The sequence below is a fragment of the Drosophila arizonae genome, chromosome 3 (genome assembly GCF_054131065.1).
Source record: "Drosophila arizonae isolate 15081-1271.41 chromosome 3, UAZ_ARI_1.0, whole genome shotgun sequence".
In the NCBI taxonomy this organism is placed as follows: Eukaryota; Metazoa; Arthropoda; class Insecta; order Diptera; family Drosophilidae; genus Drosophila; species Drosophila arizonae.
In genome coordinates, this window is record NC_142923.1 from 15298699 (window position 1) to 15318425 (window position 19727).

The following is a 19727-nucleotide window of genomic DNA, read 5'->3' on the forward strand; positions in this document are numbered from 1 at the left end:
AGCCAGCGAGCTGGCAGAATAGTACACTTAATATTTAAGCTGAATCTGATGTCAACCTGTTTGGTTCCCCTAAGCCGAAAAAAAAAAACAAGAATATCTCTGTCGAATCACTTTAGTCAGTTGCAATAAATTAGGTAAGTTTGGAGGTTGCTCGGCAATCGGAATTTGAGTTTGGAGTGATGTTTTCGCATTCAATGATTAAAATTCATTGCCAATTCAAGTCAATTTTCGCAGACATAAAACTCAGCTCAGCTCGGCTTGGATCAGCTCAGCTCAGCTAAGATCAGCTCAGGTTGGCGACAAGCTATAAATATGACCAATATTTAATGCCAACTAACGGCAACGTCTTCATAAGTCAAACGTGTCTCAGCGCAGCCTCGGCTCGCAGCACCTACAAGTCGTAGATATAATCATAATTTCAGCTGCTTTTTATAACCAAATATACATGAAAACAAAGCATTCAGAGGTCCCATCTTCTTCTTCTTCTTCATCATCTGTTTTTTTTTCTGTTTTTTTGGCATGTCATAAATAAATGTTATAAATAGTATCATATCGGATGAGCCAGCAGCAGCAGCAGCAGCAGAAGCAGCCACATGGAGCTACCTCCTCAGCTACAGGCGGCCTGCCGCTTGTCTTGTCTAGCGATAAATTACAGTTAGAGCTGTACCTACCGTATACGCCACGGCTGGAGCTGCGACCAAAAACCGAGACCTGGTTGTGCGCATTTTTAAGGTGTGACCAAAAGCGAACGAAACTCGTAATTTTTTAAATTAGCATTTTACCCTCTCTCACTCTCACACACACACACACTTTGTCTCTTCTTCTCTTTCAGTGCGTGTTGTCATAAAACCAAATTTACAAATTGTCCCCCAACGGCAGAGGTAAAATAAAAAAGGCACAAAGAATCAACTCATATGCGGCCTATGGCTGCGACGACATAGACATCATCGACATCATCAGAGAGTGGAAGCTGCAGCTGCAGTTGGAGTTGAAGTTGAAGTTGGAGGGAGCTCTCAGGGCCGACGATAAACTCATCAATAAATTGCCTGTTGTCTGGCTGTGGTTTGAGAGACAACAAACGCGCGACACCACCAACGCACTTGATGATGTGTCCACCGAGAGTCCAGCACTCTTCGCCGTCGTCGCATCTTCCCATCTCCCTGCTCTGGCTGCGTTTCGGGTGGTCGGAATTTCTTTTTGGTGAAGCGCGTGGCTAAGTGGATTTGTGTGTTCGTTGGTGCGCGAGAAAAATGTTTATTGTTTCAACATTGTTATCAGCCTTAAGTAAACAGACTCTGCTCAATTTTTGATTTCTAATTTGTTTACCCACACCACAAATGGAAACAAATTTTGCTTATTTACGAGCGTAACTCTCAACTGACCAACTGACCAACCGGAAGAGCTAGAGTGAGAGAGTGAGAGAGAGAGAGAGAGACAGGGAGAGCATCTCTTCTACATTAGTCTTTTCCACACTTTGTGCTCTTATCTTAGCTTGGCCAAGGAATTTCTTTCATTTTGTTCGAGTCTCGAATTTGTCTGAATTTTGCTCAGAATTTATTAGTACAAAGAAGGCGCGTGTTTGCATCATCAATCAGTTAGGACCCTCGACTTATATAGAGAGACCAAGAGACCAGGCAAAGACCAAGCCACCGCAACCGCAGCATCTTTAACGATTCGCGCGAACCTAACAAATTAATTTTGTCGACTCGCCTGAGCTCGGATCTGCTCTGCTCTGCTTGGCTCTGTGGCTTTTTATATTTGTAGGTAGCTGATGACATAAACGGGTTAAGGATAGTCGCTTAGTCATGTTGCCATGCCATAGAGTACCTTAGTTAACAAATTAACATCTATATAGCAGAAATTGCATATGCTCAATGATGGACTGATGGATCGAATCGAAATAAACTATGAGAGCGAGTTGGCTTGAGTTTGGATAGGGTTGGGTTGCACAAAAATATGGTACCTTCGTTGAATAACCAGCTTTAAGTATTTATTTTTATTTAAATAAATGATAAGAAAATAGTACTTTAAGATCAACAAAATTCAAATTAATAAAAAAAAATATATATATATAAAAATTATTTTAAAATTAAATTTTCTTTAAATAAATAATGAAATTTTCTTTTTACAAATTTAAATGAATTAAAAAAAAATAAAAATAAAAATTTAAATAAATTGTGACACAGTTACATTTCAAACCTTTTTTAGAATATAAGAAATTAATATATAAAGATTCTTTCAGACAGAAGTCTTGTCCATTATGAGCATGAGCATATCGCATGCTCTCTCAAGAACCTTTAGTACCCATTCTAGGCTGTCTTTCGATTCATATTCAATAAAAATTCTATCTCATTCAGACAGACAGCTCTCCTGGCGGTTTCAGTGCCCTTTCTGTTTTCTTATTCCCATCAGAATCACTTAGCTCAAAACTCTTTTAGTTGTATGTGTTTTTATGTGTGACACATCAAATGCGCATTTGTCAGTTGGGTTTGGTGGCATGCCCCATTCAATCGGCTGCTCCTGCTCATAGCTAAGCCGACAGTTGTGACATTATGGCGCTCGGTTGATGCCCAATTAGGTTGAGCTATGTCAACGATTACGACACCCAATAACAAAGAGCAATCAGATGCAGATACAGATACAGATAGAGGTACGAATATACAGATACACACTCAGGCTAGCAGAGGTCCAATGCTAAGCCGCTGCAGGCGAGCGATAAGCCCAGCCACACAGAGATCCCAGCTAAGTAGCGTCGCAGCTCCTTAAAACCCAGCAGATGCACGTAACAATTCAATTCTCTCTCACTCTCTCTCACGCACTCTTTCTATCACTTCGACTCAATTACGTGCATTGGAGATCAGCGATGCATATAACCAGCTATATGTGTATCCGGGTACCTAAGCAAAGCAGGAACTGCCGTTGACAGTTAACGGGCCCATTTCGAGTGGTGCAGGACAATGGCTGCCCGGCGGATGGATATATATTTCACGCTTATCAGCACCCGTTATATGGTATCCCTTGTCCGTGCTATCCCGCCAGCCCTTCATTCCCTGCGCCCAGCAGCCAGCACCCAACATGGTTCACAAATTGCTGCCAGACGCCGTCGCTTATCCGCGCCTTGTTTTTGTTGTTTATTAGCTTAATAATTTGTGCCCACTTTAGAGGGCCTCACACACTCACTCACCAACTGGTGGTTGAACATGCGGTAGGCGTGGCATGGTGTAGATTACATGCGAAACAGTTGCTGCTAATGGGCCTGCTGCGTGAGGGTAAGTCCGCTCCTAACGGGGGTAGCTCAACCCCCGGAGGAATCGGCAACCATGCTGAGATAATTAAATCAACATTCGGGGGGCGGGTAAAGCGCGTTAAGTGTTTGAAGTTCGTTTTGATTGCCATTTATCGTTTATCGCTCGTCGTTTATCGTTCAATCGTTCATCGTGTCTAGCCCATGGCGAACTGTTTCTCTTTTTGCGTCATGATCTGCGCTCTGTGTGTGTGTGTATGAGTGTGGGTCGCTTTTCTTATCTCTGTGAGGTGGGCGTTAACAGCTCTCGCAAAGTAAACAAAACATTTTTGCATATCTTAAATGGATATCTGACTTCTGCTTTGAAGTAGAGCCAGCTACTCTATAAACATTGTTGAATCTGGTGCAAAATATTCAACGAATCACTAGGGAGTAATTGAGGGTGAATATATGAGGCGGTGTTGGAGATGGATGAAAAGATTTCTTGGAAACAACAACAAATATGGAAAATTTAAATACTTGTACAATTTACATAAATAACAAAGGAATTCTTCAGCTCTTCCAATTTATGTTTTCCTTTCAAATACTTTCCTTAACTCCTCCAGCAATTATGGAAACTTTTTCAAATACTTCATATTAGACTATATTTCATATTCCTAGATTTCTTCCAAGCTATGTCTTATGCTCGTCAAATCCTCTCCATCAATTTTCCAGCACTCGTCTAACCTATTTCAAGTACTTCAAATATGCCCGCTCTTTAGTCAGCCCAGTTGATATGCAAATAGAAAGATAAAGAGCCTATTAATCACTTGTCCAAATAAACGCCTAGGCACCAAAGAACCAGGCCGACGATTCACATGGAAAACGCTGAAGAAATCCCACACATTGTTAATCCTTAAATACACACAATTCGAATACAGTTTGTAGACCAGTCCTAAAGCAAAAAAATATTTCTTAAATGTCAATGTGGTGCTAGTGCGAGTGAACGGAAATTTACAACTGCGACAATAGCAACAACTGGGCGGTTATTACAACACCTCGGCCAGAGAGACAGACGCTTAACTCTATATTTGTTGACAAATACTCAAAGAGGCCTAGCAAACAGAGAGAGAGAGAGAGAGAGAGAGAGAGAGAGAGAGAGAGAGGAAGAGGTAGAGGTAGAGCTGAAGGGGGATTGGGGCTACGGCTAGGGGTTCCCGGGCACAGACGATATCCGTGCAAAGCAATCTTGTCACTATATTATGACGTTAATGACAAATTGACGGCGAAATGCCTTTGATGTGTGTGTTGTTTGATTGTTTTTGGTTCTAATCATGCCGACTGCCGCCGAGGTAGTTCAGGCCAACGGGCTGCCCAAGGGGTGGGCGGGCAGTGGTCGGGTGGTGCTGCTGCTCAAATGATTTTCGTTTTCATTTAACCGCGCGTCCCCTCAATTAGCTGACTCTAACTCTAGACTAAACGGATCTTATCAGTGCCCAAAAGCCATATAACCCAGTAAATATATATATAGAGATATATGCCGTAGTCACTCGCTCACCCACTCTCGCTCTCCCTCTCCCTGTCTTTCTCTCTCTCTCTCTCTCTCTCCCTGTTGGCAGAGATAAGCCGCTGCACTATCTGCCGTGTGAGTGTGGTTAGTGTTGGGCTCTATTCAGCTTAGGTCTGTTTGATGATTATGTGTCGAACACAACTCGCTGCGGCGACTGCTCCGTGCTACGTGCCGCGAACTTGTCAAACAAGCCCTGGGCAAATACTGACAGGGGCGACAAAGAGAGAGAGAGAGAGCGAGAGAGAGGGTCAGAGTGAGAGAGGGTGAGAACGAGAGAGTAGGCATCCAAAAAGTGCAGAGCTCATTGCCTGTCAATTATATTGTACTGCTCTCAACTTGAAATACTTACTCGCTTCACATTTGTCGCATTTGTTTGCATTTGCGCCCCGAGTGCCATAAAAAAAGAACGAGCGAGTCGGCTGCATCAAGGCTCAACAGTTATAGCTAGAATGTATGCATATACATATACATATGTATACACCATATATATATATATATATATATGTATATTTGTCAACGCTAAGCATTCTCGAGACTGTGACACACCCGCGGGGCCTTGACAGCTACCCCCTTTGCCAGGCAGGCCGTCGGCATAGCGCGCACCGTCCAATAAAATCTAATTACCTCTTGGAGCGCTGCGTAAGCATTGCCTATCTATTCACTTGCACGAGTTTCGGCAGCTTTTCTTCTCCGAACGGTAGAGTTGCCGTTGGAGTTGGAGTTCGAGTTGGAGCTGCAGTTGGCTTTCCGAGACCCCAACTAGTTGGCTGCCAGTTCCAGAAATTGTGCTTCGACCATTCTTTATGGTCGTTTGGCGTCGGCAATTTGCGGAGAGTCTTCAGAAGAAGTGTCGTTTGGTATGCTACAAGAAGAAGAAGACGAGGAAGGCGACAGACTTAAGAGAGTTGTAATAATACATGCAAATGAGGTTAAAGGTACAAGCTGCAAAATAAACTCCGAGCGCTATTCTATTATGTCTCCGAGCCACTTTACTACAGGAATTTGTGTGCGAGTATTAGAAATTTATTCCAACCAAAGGCAGATATGGAAATTATTTAAATACAACCATATTTTGAATGATTCGATTATATTTTAATTATTCTGTGATCTTCAGGTCTTTGTGGTAGTTTATATAAAATATCAATTCGTGGGAGCATTATAGATTGACTTTGAGAATTGTAGTTTATTGTTATATGGACTATAAGGAATTCAATATATTTTTTATTATTAATTTAAATCGAAATTATTATTATTAAAATTTTTATATTTTTTTTTATGAATTTAGTTAGTTAAGTTTAGTAGTTTTTTAAATTTTTATTTTCAATTAAATTTTGAATGATCAAATAGGATATATGTCCTTGGAGGAACTACATATTAGTTGATATATAGCCTTGATTTGTTGAATATGAATCAAACTAATAAGTATTCTGGCACATGAACCAACGAAAAGAGACCACGAAGAGCGCAGCAAGAGCTAAAGATATATTCTTCCTCTAGTCTTCATGGTAAAGTTCTTAACTATGAGCTAAGATACTAAGCTAACTATATATAGGTCTAACTTATTAAGGTTAATCTCATCCAATGAAAAGTCCCATTTATAGTCTCTATCATCATTGCTTTCAATTTCCATTCAATCATCAAACCAAACCCACTTAACCAACCGACTCCTTGTTAAATATTATACGGCATGTCTAAGACTCAGACCTCAAGCACTTTGGCTTGAAGGAGATGCTAGCTCAAGGGCTAGCTAGCTTGGTGTGTGTGCCTCCAATATATAAAAACATTTACAATACGACACCTAATTAGGCACAAGAACGCCGCATAATTTACGTTTGCGTTGCGTCAAACGTTGGCGCAGCGACGTCACTCAGACAGGCTTAAAGTCAAAAGGCTTTGGGCGAAAAATGGGAACGCCAGCGGCGATCTTTTGGGCTGGACTTGGTCAGGAGAGGGAGATGGAAATGGAGAAGAGGAAGGAGGAGGAGATGGAGAAACGTACATCAGCGCTGTGCAAACATGGAGATTCGTTCCCTATTGAGGTGCCGTCAGTTCTTGACGGGTTGGTGGGGCCTCCTCTAGACAGAGACACAGAAACAGACACACATACATCAAATCATAAAGCAAATGGTGCCGACAAACTAACTGGACGAACAGAACACACCAAGGCAGAGCAGACCAGACGAGCATGACATTTACATTCACATTCACCTAAATACAACAACAACAACAACAACAACGAAGAACGTTCCGCTTTTTTGCGTTGGTTCCGGGAAACGCAACAAAATTTCACAAGCACAACGAAAATATTTTCAACATCAACTTCAAAGAAACCAAAAACCAAACCAAACCAAAACCAAAGCCAAACCAACTTGCCACGCCTCAAACACTAGACACAACATTGTTGTTGTAGTTATAGTTGTTGTTGTTGCAAATCGAACTGCTGTTTAGTGAAGGGCTTATTAGAGTTTAGCCAGTGCACGAATACGTATGGCGTCCGTACGGCCAGCTCTGACATTGTCAATGGGGCGTTGCGGAAACCTCAAAGCAAAATTTAGTGCGCTCACTTCCAGTGACCGACGGAGCGAGCGGAGGCTTTATGACGACAATGCGTTTGCTGTCATAATTATTAGTCAAACACAAACAATGAATTTCATAATTTTCCCATCAATATATGTATGTATGTATGGATGTATGTATGGATGTGGAGAGACGGCAACGGTCCGCGGTACAGGCCGAGCGTTAAATGTTTAAACATCCGCTCGCCCGCACGCGCCTCCTGCTGCTGCTCGCCTCACAGAGCTGAGGCTGTGCCGGAGCTGAAGCTGAAGCTGAAGCTGGAGCTGGAGCTGGAAATGAAGCCGTCGCGCATAAAGTGTGAAATTGCTGGCAATTCGCAGAGACGCTGCTTCAAACTGTAACCGAGTCTGAAGAGACTTCATCCAGTACGCGGTCCGCAGTCCGCAGTCCGCAGTTTCGGCCAGCTGGAGTTCGGCCCGGCTCGGCTCTTTGGCTAATGGCCCAAAACGTTGTCGCTCGTGCTTGTTCCATTGAATAGAACAATATCCGCGCAAATATTTGCAGAGAGCGAGGCGCGTGTTTAACTGTTGCCACAGTCACAGCAACAGCAACAGCAACAGCCAAAGGTAAAGGCAATGGCAATGGCAATGGAGAGGGGCGTGAGACGGCGGGGTCTGGAGCTGGTCAAGAGCTGTGGCACCGTAATTGTTGTTTGATCGTTGTAATTGGTTTGTGCAGGAAATGCATAACTACGTCGTTTGTTGGCGGCTTCACATTGATCCGTTTAACGCTAGAGACAACAATATGGCCGAGACGGAGCGAGCGAGATGGACAGTTGTCGACTTGGTCGGCTTTAGGCTTTTGAACTTGGCCCAAGTAGAACGCATCTTTGCCGATCATAAAAACTTGTTGGCTTTGTGGCGCAAGAGGAGACAGCTGCCAGCTGGCCCAGCCCCGGGACTCTCCTCTCCCTCATGTGGGTGGGTGGGCGTCGCAGTAATAGCGCCTGCTCCACAATTCCATGTCATTGGCTTGTCGGACATTGTTTGGCTAGGCGATAAGGCGATCGAACGGCAACCGATGGGAAAATAGTCGAGTAGTCGCATTGTCTCAGGGCCCGTCTGTTGTCGTTTCGGTTGTCAAAGGCTTGTTCGGCCGTGGAGTGTACGCCTTAATGGTACATTAATTGCCCGTGTTGGCACTCGAGCGATAAACATCGCTACAAATATTTGATTTCTCTTTTTCGTTTTGCTACAAGTGTGCAAACAGTGTTAACTACGTGTGAGAAACTAGAACTGCGATCACAGCTTGGGTGGGTGGGGGTTCATGCTAACGAGGTCAGATCTCCAGACGAAAGGAGCGCAACAGGAAGCACTCTCAGCACTCGAGAATACGCTGGAAATTCCTTTGTAATCTTAACTGAAAGAAAGTCCTGAGCTCCGTTTTGTTAACTCATTTCCTTTCCCAAGATCGGGCTCACTTCTGGGAAGTAAGCCTTTCCTACTAAAGTACTTTCCTTGAGCTGAGGGATACAAATTTCATTGATTTGAATTTATTTATTTTATTTATTTAAATTAAATGATCTAATAATAGAGTTTGCCAATAAAAATTTAGGAATCGACATTTCAAAATAATAACAAAGTTCCTTAAATTCGTGAAATTATATATTTTTGAAATTTATCTCTAGAGATCTGATGTAAAGGTTCTGGAATTCGGATTCATTCTTGTATATTTTCTATTTTCCAAATTGTCTTTATAGCATATTTATTTTATGGTAATTATTATTCTTATGATTCTGTATATTAATTACCTGTAAAGTTTATGCGAGCAACCTCTCTCACCTATACCCAAAGTCTCAATAATAAAAAACTTTTCTTTTAAGTACTTCCATTAGGCTATATCATTTATTCGATAATACGATAAGAGTCCACAATTCACTCATACATCTATATATATATATATATTTTATATTATTGTATATCCAAATAAAGTCAAACTTTCGATATATATTTCTATGTTTCAGATATCCAATAAATTACCAACTAGGAAATATCATTAGCTTAATCATATAGTCTAGACACAAAGAGAACTACGAACTACATTAAATGCTGTTAGCTGTAAGCAACTTGGAGGCCACGAGACGAGCAACACAGATCAGACACATTGTGGAGGGATTCGAGTTCTTGAGAGCTGCAGATGAGATTGAGATAGCGCCTCCCCTGCTTGAGAGACTGGGAGGTCACAACACGTGATACGTTGAGTAGAGTCGGATTTGCCAGTGGCCTACTCGCTGACGGCCACCAAGTCCCGGCTTGTGGCTGAGCCAGCGGATCCGGTGCCAGTTGAATTGGGCAGTACCATCGATAGGCCCAGATCGGAGCTGGAGCCGTTGCTGCTGCCGCCGAATAGATCGCCCAGGCCTCCGGACATGCCGCCCGTGGCCGACAGATTGTGCGTCAGACTGTGGCGCCGCAGATCACAGTTGCGCCGAAACACCTTGCCGCAGGAGGCGCAATTGTAGGGCTTGATGTCCGTGTGGGTGAGTAGATGGGTCTTCAGATTCGAGCGCTGATTGAAGGAGCGATTGCACACGGGACACTTGTGCGGCGACTCCTCCATGTGCAGAATCTTGTGCACGGCCAGGGTGCGCGACTGGCAAAAGCCTTTGCCGCACTCGGCGCACTTGAAGGGCTTCTCCTTGGAGTGAATGTACCTGATGGCGAAAGGGAACAGACGAAAGGGAGATAAAGCTATTAAAATGTGAAAATGTAAATAAATGAATCATTTCATTCTGGGTTCATCTTTACTCGAATTTAACTGAAGTGATCTTCATATTAATCATAATTAATCTGAATAAGTTCTTTCTAATCCAATTTTTACCATGCAAACCCTGCAGTGTTGATTTCGCAAGAGGAAGTAAAGATATTCTTATAAAGTTTGACGAAACTAGTAGATAATATTATCAAGCGCTGAAATGCTTAAATTAATTGCTAAAAGTAAGTCGAATTTAAGATAAATTCTGATATAAATTTGTTTATTTTTAAAAAGTTGTAATAAATTTAGTTAAGTTTCGTCAAGTACCAGACTGTTGCATAAAATGTGAATGATTATTATAAAATACCTTCGTTAAATTTTAAAATACTTTCGTTAAGTCGTAAATTGATTACACAAACTTTTAACGTGATTTTGTTTAATTTATGAATGCATTTGATGAGCTGTGAATACTTTCGTCAAGTTGTGAAATACGCTCGTTAAGTTATTGAATACAGTTTTCAAATTACGAAATACTTTCGTGAAGTAGGGAAATACGTCCGTTGAGCTTTAATAAAACTTTACTTTTTGCCTAATCCCCATTCCCTTATACAATCGGCAATGTTTGCTTCTTCTTATCTCACCTATGATCTCTCAGATGATCCTGACGCCTGAAGGCCTTGCCGCATATGTCACAGGAGTAGGGACGCTCGTCCGTGTGGGTGCGTTCGTGGATGAGCAGATTGTAGGACTTGGTGAACTGGCGATTGCAGAACTTGCAGATGAATTGCTTCTTCGAGCGCTGGGCAGCAGCCGCGGCAGCTGTGGAGCTGTTGGCCCCATCCTCTGCACCGCTGCCGGCGCTGGCCGCCATGACGCTCAGCTTGTCCTGGTACATGGTGGCCTGCAGCGAGTGCAGGGAAGTGTCCGCATCGGCGGCCCCAAAGCTGCTGGGATTGAAGATGAAGCTGCCGTAGCTGCTGTCCAGATCGCCAGCCTCAAAGGACAACGCATCCTCGCCGTCGAGCAGCGGCAGCTCACACTCGGCTGCCAGCTCGGCGGCTGTGGCACAATCCAGCGCCGCCTGCTGATTGGCTGCAGCGGCGGCAGCGGCAGCAGCAGCGGCCACAGCGGCGCTCACAGTGCTAATTGAGGGCAACGGCGGAATGCACTTGGATGTGTTAGAAGAGCAATTGTTGTTGTTGTTGCTGCTGTTGTTGTTATTGTTGCTGCTGCTGCTGTTATTGTTGCTGCTGCTGTTAGTGTTGCTGCTATTGCTGCTGCTGTTGTGGCTATTGTTGGCGTTGTTATTGTTATGGTTGCTGCTGGGTGAACTGGTCACAGTTGCTGAGACGCTTGAAGCGCTGGAGGAGCAACTAGACTTCAGCTCAATACTTGAAATGTCAATGAGTGTGGGCAATGTCGCATTCTGCTCGGCGTCGCTGTTGTTGTTGCTGCTGTTGCCGGTACTGTTGCCGCTGCTGTTGCTGCTGCTGTTGCCGTTACTGTTGCTGTTGCTGCTGCCACTAAATCGAAACACATCCGATTTGCCAGTGAGTCGCTGCAGTGCCAAATAGGATTCGAGCGCCTGCAAATTGAGTGCTGCTGCTGCTGCTGAATTGGCCGGCAGCAATGCCGCCTGCTGCAGGCTGCTGACCATGGTGCCCTGCAGCGACAGGACGACAGCAGCAGCTGCTGCCAAGTCATTGGTGGCTGCTGCTGCTGTGGCCGTTGCAGCGGCCATTGCTGCTGCACTCGACTTGCTGGCCACAGCAACTGTTGCTGATGTTGCGCTAGATGCTGTTGCTGCTGCTACTGCTGTTGCTGCTTTGCCTGTTGCTGTTGATTGAACTTCTGTCTTTTTGAGCTGTTGTTCAACGCTGGCTGTTGTCGTTGTCATAGCTGTTTGCTGATTGTTGTTGTTGCTTTTGCTGGCTGCAATTGTTGCTGCTGTTTCTGGCGGCTCTGACGTATTACAGGCGTCTGCTGCTGCTGCTGTAGTTGTATTGCCTTGCTGTTGTTGTTGCAATGTTTGCATAGTGTCGTCGTTGTTGTTATTGTTGTTGTTGCTGGTGGTGGTGGTGGTGGTGGTGGTTGTGGTGTTGTTGCTATCGTGCTTGCCAGCTGCAGCAGCGGCAGTCAATTGCTTCGCTGCATCCATAAAAAGCCCAAAACACTGATCCACTGATCCACGCACACACAGCAGGATATCGAGCCAGCAACTTGGCCCGTGGGCACCAGAGATGCAACGCCTGCTGTTGTTGTTGTTGCTTTTGTTGTTGTCCGGTTATTGGTGCTGGCTTTGAAATTTGCTTTTCTGTTTTATTGTTGTTGTTGTTGTTGTTGTTGTTGCTGTTGTTGTATTTGTTTTTTATTGTTTGGCGCACCTACGCAGGTTGAGTGTGGCTGTTTGGCTGGCTGGGCTAGTGGTTGCTGCTGCGCTTGGTTCGTGGCTTTTGACTTTGCACATGAATATTAAAAACCACACGCCATCATAAATCACGCCTTAGTCACGCTTTCAAAAGTCATAAAAATCGAATTTGACGTTCCAAACGGCAAACAGGCCAAAATGAAAACAACAAACACCAAAATACACTGAAAACACTGCTGACAACAACAACAACAAACAACCGCAATAGTGAGACGAGCACGAATGGGGGTTGGGGTAGGAGCAGCAGGCACACGTCCAGCGAGTGGATCAAATGACGTCTCACACGCGCTGCAAAAGCTTTCAAGCTTGGCCCACAGCAGAGAACAACAAAAGTTTTGATAATGTGGGCGTTATTGTCACAGAGAACTTTTGGCGATAGGAGAGTTCAAACACAGTTAAAGTTTTGTTTTATTATAATTTGTTTTTTATCAATTTAATCGATTTCAGTTTTCACACTTCCGTTAATAACTATTTATGTATATAGCAATGTGCGTATTATTTGTTTTTGATTGAAACCAGGGGCGGATTTGCTGCTGCTGCTGCTGTTGTTGCTCTGCGATCAGCCGTTGTGCCGTGTGCGCTGCACAATATTGGTAAAAGATCACGGAATAACTAAAAGTCCATTGCTCTGCGAGCGGCGCGCGGACCTGGACCTGCGCTCACTTGTTGCCGTTTGCCGTTTCGTCTGACCAAAAAACGCGTCTCTCACAAATACACATGCTCGCACACACACACACACACACACGCACACGCCCAGCACACTTCACTGAGTGAGCGCAACAGACAAACGATCGCAAAAGTAAGAGAGCGCGAGTGGGAGAGCGAGAGCCAGGGAGCGCGCTCACACAGCAGAGAGCGCGCTGTGAGTGAGAGCAAAGCGTGAGTGCAATGCAGCCAGGTGTTGGTAGCTGCTGCAAACGAAACACGTTTCGGCGCTGCCATCTCTTGAGCACTCACACACACACTCGCTGCAGAGAGCGCGATCACATACACACATACAGCAAATGCTAACCGGTTATTGGCGCTCGCAGTTGTTGTTAATATGGCAAACGCTTATTTTTGAGTGGGTGTTCTTTCGCAATTGCTTTAGAAGTAATCGCTGCGATTGCTGTTATTGCTGCCGTTGTTGTTGTTGTTGTTGTTGCTGTGCACATAATTTGCCATTTCTTGTTTGATTATTTACTTAGCTTTGGCAATTTCGTTGCTGCATTTGTTTATGAGTTTCACTTTTCTCATTTCTTTCTGATTGTCGTCTTTCTCCTCCGCCTTGCTGAATTATTTAATTTCGTTCTTTCGTCTTCTTAACTTATATACATATATTTTGTGTAGCAATTATGTAGTATATCATTTTATTTGTATGCCCAAATCCAGGCACGGGGCCTGTTTCGAGAACTTGCTCGAGAGATCCGAACAAATCGCTGATAGCCTTGAGCGATAGTTAAAGTCGTTGCTTGCACTTGACGATGCGTCCCTCGTAGCCAGGGAGTTGATTTGGGATTAATGTAGAATAGGAATAAATACTCGCTTCGAGTCAATTGATTCGCTTTCAGTTTGTAATGAAAACAAGTTAATTAAATGGAAATGCTTGATTGATTAAGTGTTCGTTTAGACTAGAGAAAAAATATGTTAATTAAATATCATTTTAAATTAGTTGAAGGTCTAAGTAGGAATTATTTGTATGCTTCAAAATATCTGCGCTTATCACAAATTTAGGTAGTAATGTTTTTTTAGCACATTTCTTTTACACGAAGTAATACTAATAATAGTAGTAGTAGGAGTAATGGTAGTAAAAGTAGGAGTATTAGTAGTAGCAAAAGTAGTAGTAGTAAAAGTAGGAGTATTAGTAGTAGCAAAAGTATAGTAGTATCAGGGAACGTATACGAAGTAATACTAATAATAGTAGTAGTAGGAGTAATGGTAATAAAAGCAGGAGTATTAGTAGTAGCAAAAGTAGTAGTAGTAAAAGTAGAAGTATTATAACTAAATGGGTCTATTGGAAATTTCAAATTTTCGAGCTTCTTAAATCATCTTAAAGCTAACTAGTTACTAGAGTTACTAGTGTACAAGAGCATAATAATATTCGCCTTACATATTTTAGTTATTTATCGCCGATATTGTTATTCCTTATGCCCAAAAATATATAACAATGGAGCATTCAAAAGTTGTAAAAATTTAAGTAACACCCTAACAATCTAATTTTGTTTTTATACAAACTGAGCCACTTGGATTTCTCAGTATAATATAAAGAAGCTATAAAAATATTTCACTAGAAATCGGCGAATCACCCGTGAAGTGTATATCGCCACAATTCTTATCTTTGCAATATATAAAGTAGGCTATTTGCTCATTTTTTGACAGAGCTGCAAAAATAGTTGACCCGCTTTAAAAATATTTCTCACAATTAAAAATTCACTTTTAAGATCAGCAGCAATGATTTCTCTCAGTGTAATAACCTGCTAGCTGTTGCCCATTAGCGAACGCGTTGATTTCATGGGGCCGTAGGCGCTACCCCCAACGAATGTGTGTGTTGCATGCCAGCTGCCCCCCACTGCAGCTGCAGCTGCAGCTAGCAAAGCACACGCCCCACAGCTGTGAGTGCCGATGCAGATGCAGATGCAGTTGCAGTTGCAGGGATAAGCAGAAGGACAGACACAGACACAGACACAGACGCAGACGCATACACAGATGCAGTCACAGAGATGCAGAGAGAATCACAGCTGCAAGTCGAACGCCCAGAATTGTGCAAGAGCCAGACGCAAAGTTGGGATTGGGTCTACACTTACACGTCCAAGATTTCAACTGTCAATTATTTCTGTATGCATAAAAGTTGAACTGTGGGACTCGCCAGAGTCAGAGTCGGAGTCAGAGTCGGAGAGATGCTCGGATGCTGCATGAATTTTAATGCGCTAAACGGCGCAAGTAAATGACCAATAATCATGGGAGCTGCCTGCTCCGGCTGCCGGTTGGTCAGATCCGGCTTCAGTTCGAGAGCTTCACGTTTGCGGTCGGCGGTGCAATTTATTTTTGCATTAAATTGCAATTTGGCCAGCGAGCTTTAGTGGGCAGCGGGGCAAATGCACAGTTTTTCTACCATTTATACAGATATTATCATGATTAATAATGCACAAACATGTCATACGCTCGTTTCGTGTGTGTTTGATTGGAGCGCATTAGGAGCGCGCCTGGTAATGATCGAGGACTGGACCTGAGCTGAGCTGAGCTGCCCGAAGAAGACGAACACTCAACGTCCACCGGCTCTGGATCTGTCTCTGCGTCTGTTTCTGTCTCTGCGTCTGTCTCATCCCACGGTAGCAATTATGTCGCTTAGTGCGCCCAAACGTTCGCTTATGATGATCTGTGCGGCGTCGGCGCCTTCAAAAGATTAGCGATCGCAGAAATCGCAGCGATCGACTGCATTCCAAGGCAAACTCCATGGGGCTTTCGTATATTCGTATTTCGTATTGACACAAGCTTCCTTTAAATGGCTCTTCTGCTTCCTCTCTTGCTCTCACTCTCTCTCTCTCTCTCTCCCTCTCTCTCTTGTCCCTCTTTGACAAACTCTATCTCCCTCTATCTTATTTTGAGGCAGCTTAATGTCGTTATATTTCGATAGTCGCGCTTTTAAATGCGCGTTTCCTGTGCCGCTCTGTCAGGGACACGATCGACGATCAGATCCACATCCAGGCGCTGGCAACTCAAGGCAAATGGTACATGATTTCAAATTTCAAGTACCAGTTTACATACATATATAGAACGTTCGGCTAGCAAAGCAACAGCAACAAAAACAAAAACCAGTCGTTCGCTAAAGTCTTCGACTCTCGGCTCGGGCTCCATTCGCCGTCTCCGACTCTGAGCCTGATGCTGCGTCTGCTGCGTCTGCTGCATCTGGGCCTGGGCCTGGGCATGGGCATGGGCTTGGGCCCGAGCTTGTGCCTGGGTCTGGGCACGGGAATGCCTTGCAGCCTTACACCATCTGTCACAGCGAAAGGCGCGCATTCAGATCGGCAATAAGAATGCGCTAAACTTGATTCCTTAACGCTGTGCGCGCATGCGTGGGCTGGAATTACATGATCACGATCAGCGATAAAACTTGATGTTGTACATAGCAGGCAACATGAGCGGCAACGGGCAGCGGGCGGCGGACATTGGACAGCGGAGAGCAGAGAGCGGGCAGAGGGACTTGAACAGGAACAGGGACTGGCACAGGCGAGCGGAGCACAACAAACTTCACTGAAAACCAAGAGCCAAACAAAATGTCGCAAAGCTTTACAAATATATATATGTACATATATATATTCATTTATATATACTAAATATTTACAAGGCCTCTTATATGCAGGCAGCTTGAAAATAACGGAACATGCAGTTAATTGAATGCAAATTACTGCCATATTTGGCTTTCTTATATTTACAAAGTTTGTATAAGAGTACAAACTATAAAATTTTAAATAATGATAATAATCAGTTCATTTTTAATAATACAATAAGAAATTTATATAAATATTTTAATATTATGTAAAAAAAGGTGAAATTAACGGAAATGCTTTAAATTGTGTGATATGACATATGGAAAAGTATAGATAAATTAGTTGCCTACAACTTTTTGCATCAAGTTAGCCTTGAAAATATGTCTGACAATTCCTTGAAGAGATGAAGAATACAATTTGTTTGCAGTCAGTTCTAATTCACAACTGTGAGAGGTACTATCAAAAACTAAAAATTAAATTAAATTTCCAGGAATTTTGGTAAATTTTAATAAAATAAAATCAAAAGTTCGTATAGAGAAAGCATACGCATTTTTAGTAACTATTTACAGTGAAAATTAAAATGGAACGACCAAAACGTAAAGCCCATAAGAACGCGACCACAACAAACCTTTTGCGTTCGATATCTACTTCCAAGCCTGTGGCACCTAAGACTAAGACGGTTTCCACGCAAACTGAGCCGATGCAGGAAGAAAGTTTCGATGATGTGAAGAAATCGATGAAGCCCAAGCCCAAAGCGCTGCAGGAGAAAAAGCCGGATTTGCCCGAGGATGTGCCTGCCGCTGAGATGGGCAAGCCGGGCACCAAGAACAAGGCATCTCAGACCCACAGGAGTGTACAGAAGCGTGTCAAGTGTGAGTCGGTGTTGGAGACTCTGGATGCCACGATGCGAAAGAGGCGCAAAATGTCCATCGAGGAGGATCGAATGCGCCTGAAGAGACTCATGGCCGTAATCAACAACGATCCGCCGCCTAGCTGGAACATCGCCACGCTTATGTGGCTGGACGTGGATGTGCTGGAGCGGCGCATCGAAGAATACGAAAAAGAGGAAGAAGAGAAAAAAAATAAATCAAAAAGAAACAAGAAAGAAGGAGATGATTCAAAAAAGTAAAAACAAGAGAGACAGTAAACTGATATAAAATATAATATAAAATATATAATATACTATTAATTAATTCGTCAATATTCGAATGAGATAATTAGAGCTCTCACGGAACTCTTCAGGAACTGAACTACAAAGTCACACGCTGTATACCAAATATAAACTGTAAGCAGAACTGTTTTATATGTTATATAAAAATTAAGTTTATTTATTTTTGCAGTATTCGACAGAGGTGGAGTCGGCTAGATATCTAAGGCAAATTCAAGGACCTCATAAACCAAAGGATTTTTCCCCAATTGTCTCTTTACATAATATACTATGTATATTCAAAAAAAAAAAAAAAAAAAAAAAAAAAAAAAAAAAAAACAAGAACTTGAATTGAAGATCAAACTTTTTTTAAATTTATTATTTCATACTTAGTTAATTTTTTTTTTTTTAGATTTTTTTTTTTGGTAAATTACCTTCAAAATGTGCAATGATAATATATACAATAAATAACTAGTATATAAAATACATTAAATTATATAATAAAAATATATATATATAAAATTATAGTTGATATTAGTAATCTGTTTTAACTGTAGATTTAATACTTATGATTCTACATCTACAAATCAATACAATTTTTACACTGTTCTATATTAATAATAAGAAGAAAGCTTCAAATGAAGCATATAAGTATATGATACACATATTTCCTAGTCAATGTTAAAGTCAATGTCAATTTAAATTCACTTTCAATCAAATTACAAATAACATATGTCGAAGCATCTAGATTCCTATTTTACATGGAAATCTCAAAATATATAGACTCCTTTGAGCTGTTTTCGGCGTGTGATCTCGTCAGTCTTCCATCGCGCCTGTATCTCTGGTTTGTCGTGTCAAATTATTGACTGCTGTCTCATAATTTGATTTTGATTGCTGCGGCCGCTTGTCATCTTACCGATCGAATTTATAATCTGCTTTGATTTGGCGCGGTGCGCGCGACCGAAGCCAAAGAAAAGTAAAAGTCATAACACACACACTCATGTGGCAGTTGATAAGATCGCCTATCGGAGATCTGGAGCTCGTCGAGCCGAGTCCAAATGCGACCCATTGCCATTGTTTGGCGGGACTTTTTATTGGTACGAGTAATTACCAGGGGCGTCAGCCGAGTTCCCAGTTGCCCAGTTGCCCAGTTGTCCAGTTCCCGAGTTCCTGGTAACCGTTGGCAGTGGCAGTGGCAGCAGCCGCTGTTCATTAGCCGCAGGCGTTGCCGCTGATTGGGCCAACTAATCCCTGTTGCAGGCCCAGATTAGGCGCTGCCTCGCCATCGCCCTCTTCCCAGCTCTCCCTTCTTCCACTATCATTAGTTTTATGCCCGTTTTTTGTTGTATTTTGTCAGTTCTGCTGAAATAGGCGGCCTGGTAGTCGACTTTGTGGTTGGCACGCACAGCCATTACAATTAGTGTTTGGGGATTTTGCTTTACAATTCTCTTGTCTCTTCTTTTTTATCTTTCGTAGCTGTGACGCAGATCTCTTATCGTTTTTCGTGAGGAATTGACATATTCACTTGGTAATTTGATCTATTGAGAGAGAATAAAAAATACGGCCTCGGGCCGGCTGCTTTTTTTTTGTTGAAGGCAACAACATTTCTTATGACAAACAATGAGGGAGAAATCATAATTACAATGGATTAGGAAATATTAATATGTTGCTCTTTGATCCGTGCCGTTGATCAATTTTAAGACACTTGAGATCTGTTGTTGTTGCTGTTGTTGTTGTGTATTGACATTGTTCTTGAGCCGAGTAGGCAAACAACAAATGAGCTGGCGCATGGTCAAAGATCTTGGGCAAATAAAAAGTGTCTACGAATCGAAACGTAATGG

The 19727-nt window shown here is 42.7% G+C and overlaps 2 protein-coding genes across 2 annotated transcripts; one reads left to right on the forward strand and one right to left on the reverse strand.

The window, feature by feature from the left end:
- Positions 1-9180: 9180 nt before the first annotated feature.
- Positions 9181-13409, reverse strand: sob (sister of odd and bowl). The gene is made up of 2 exons (XM_018004904.2): positions 10706-13409; positions 9181-10023 (listed from the first exon to the last, which is right to left on the reverse strand). Exons 1-2 carry the CDS (start codon positions 12220-12222, stop codon positions 9594-9596), a joined length of 1947 nt encoding a protein of 648 aa, XP_017860393.2. The 5' UTR covers positions 12223-13409; the 3' UTR covers positions 9181-9593.
- Positions 13410-17079: 3670 nt separating this feature from the next.
- LOC149269724 (uncharacterized) lies at positions 17080-18239 on the forward strand. Its single transcript, XM_089463944.1, has 3 exons — positions 17080-17237; positions 17296-18024; positions 18080-18239. Exon 2 carries the CDS (start codon positions 17320-17322, stop codon positions 17866-17868), a length of 549 nt encoding a protein of 182 aa, XP_089320070.1. The 5' UTR covers positions 17080-17237; positions 17296-17319; the 3' UTR covers positions 17869-18024; positions 18080-18239.
- Positions 18240-19727: the final 1488 nt, after the last annotated feature.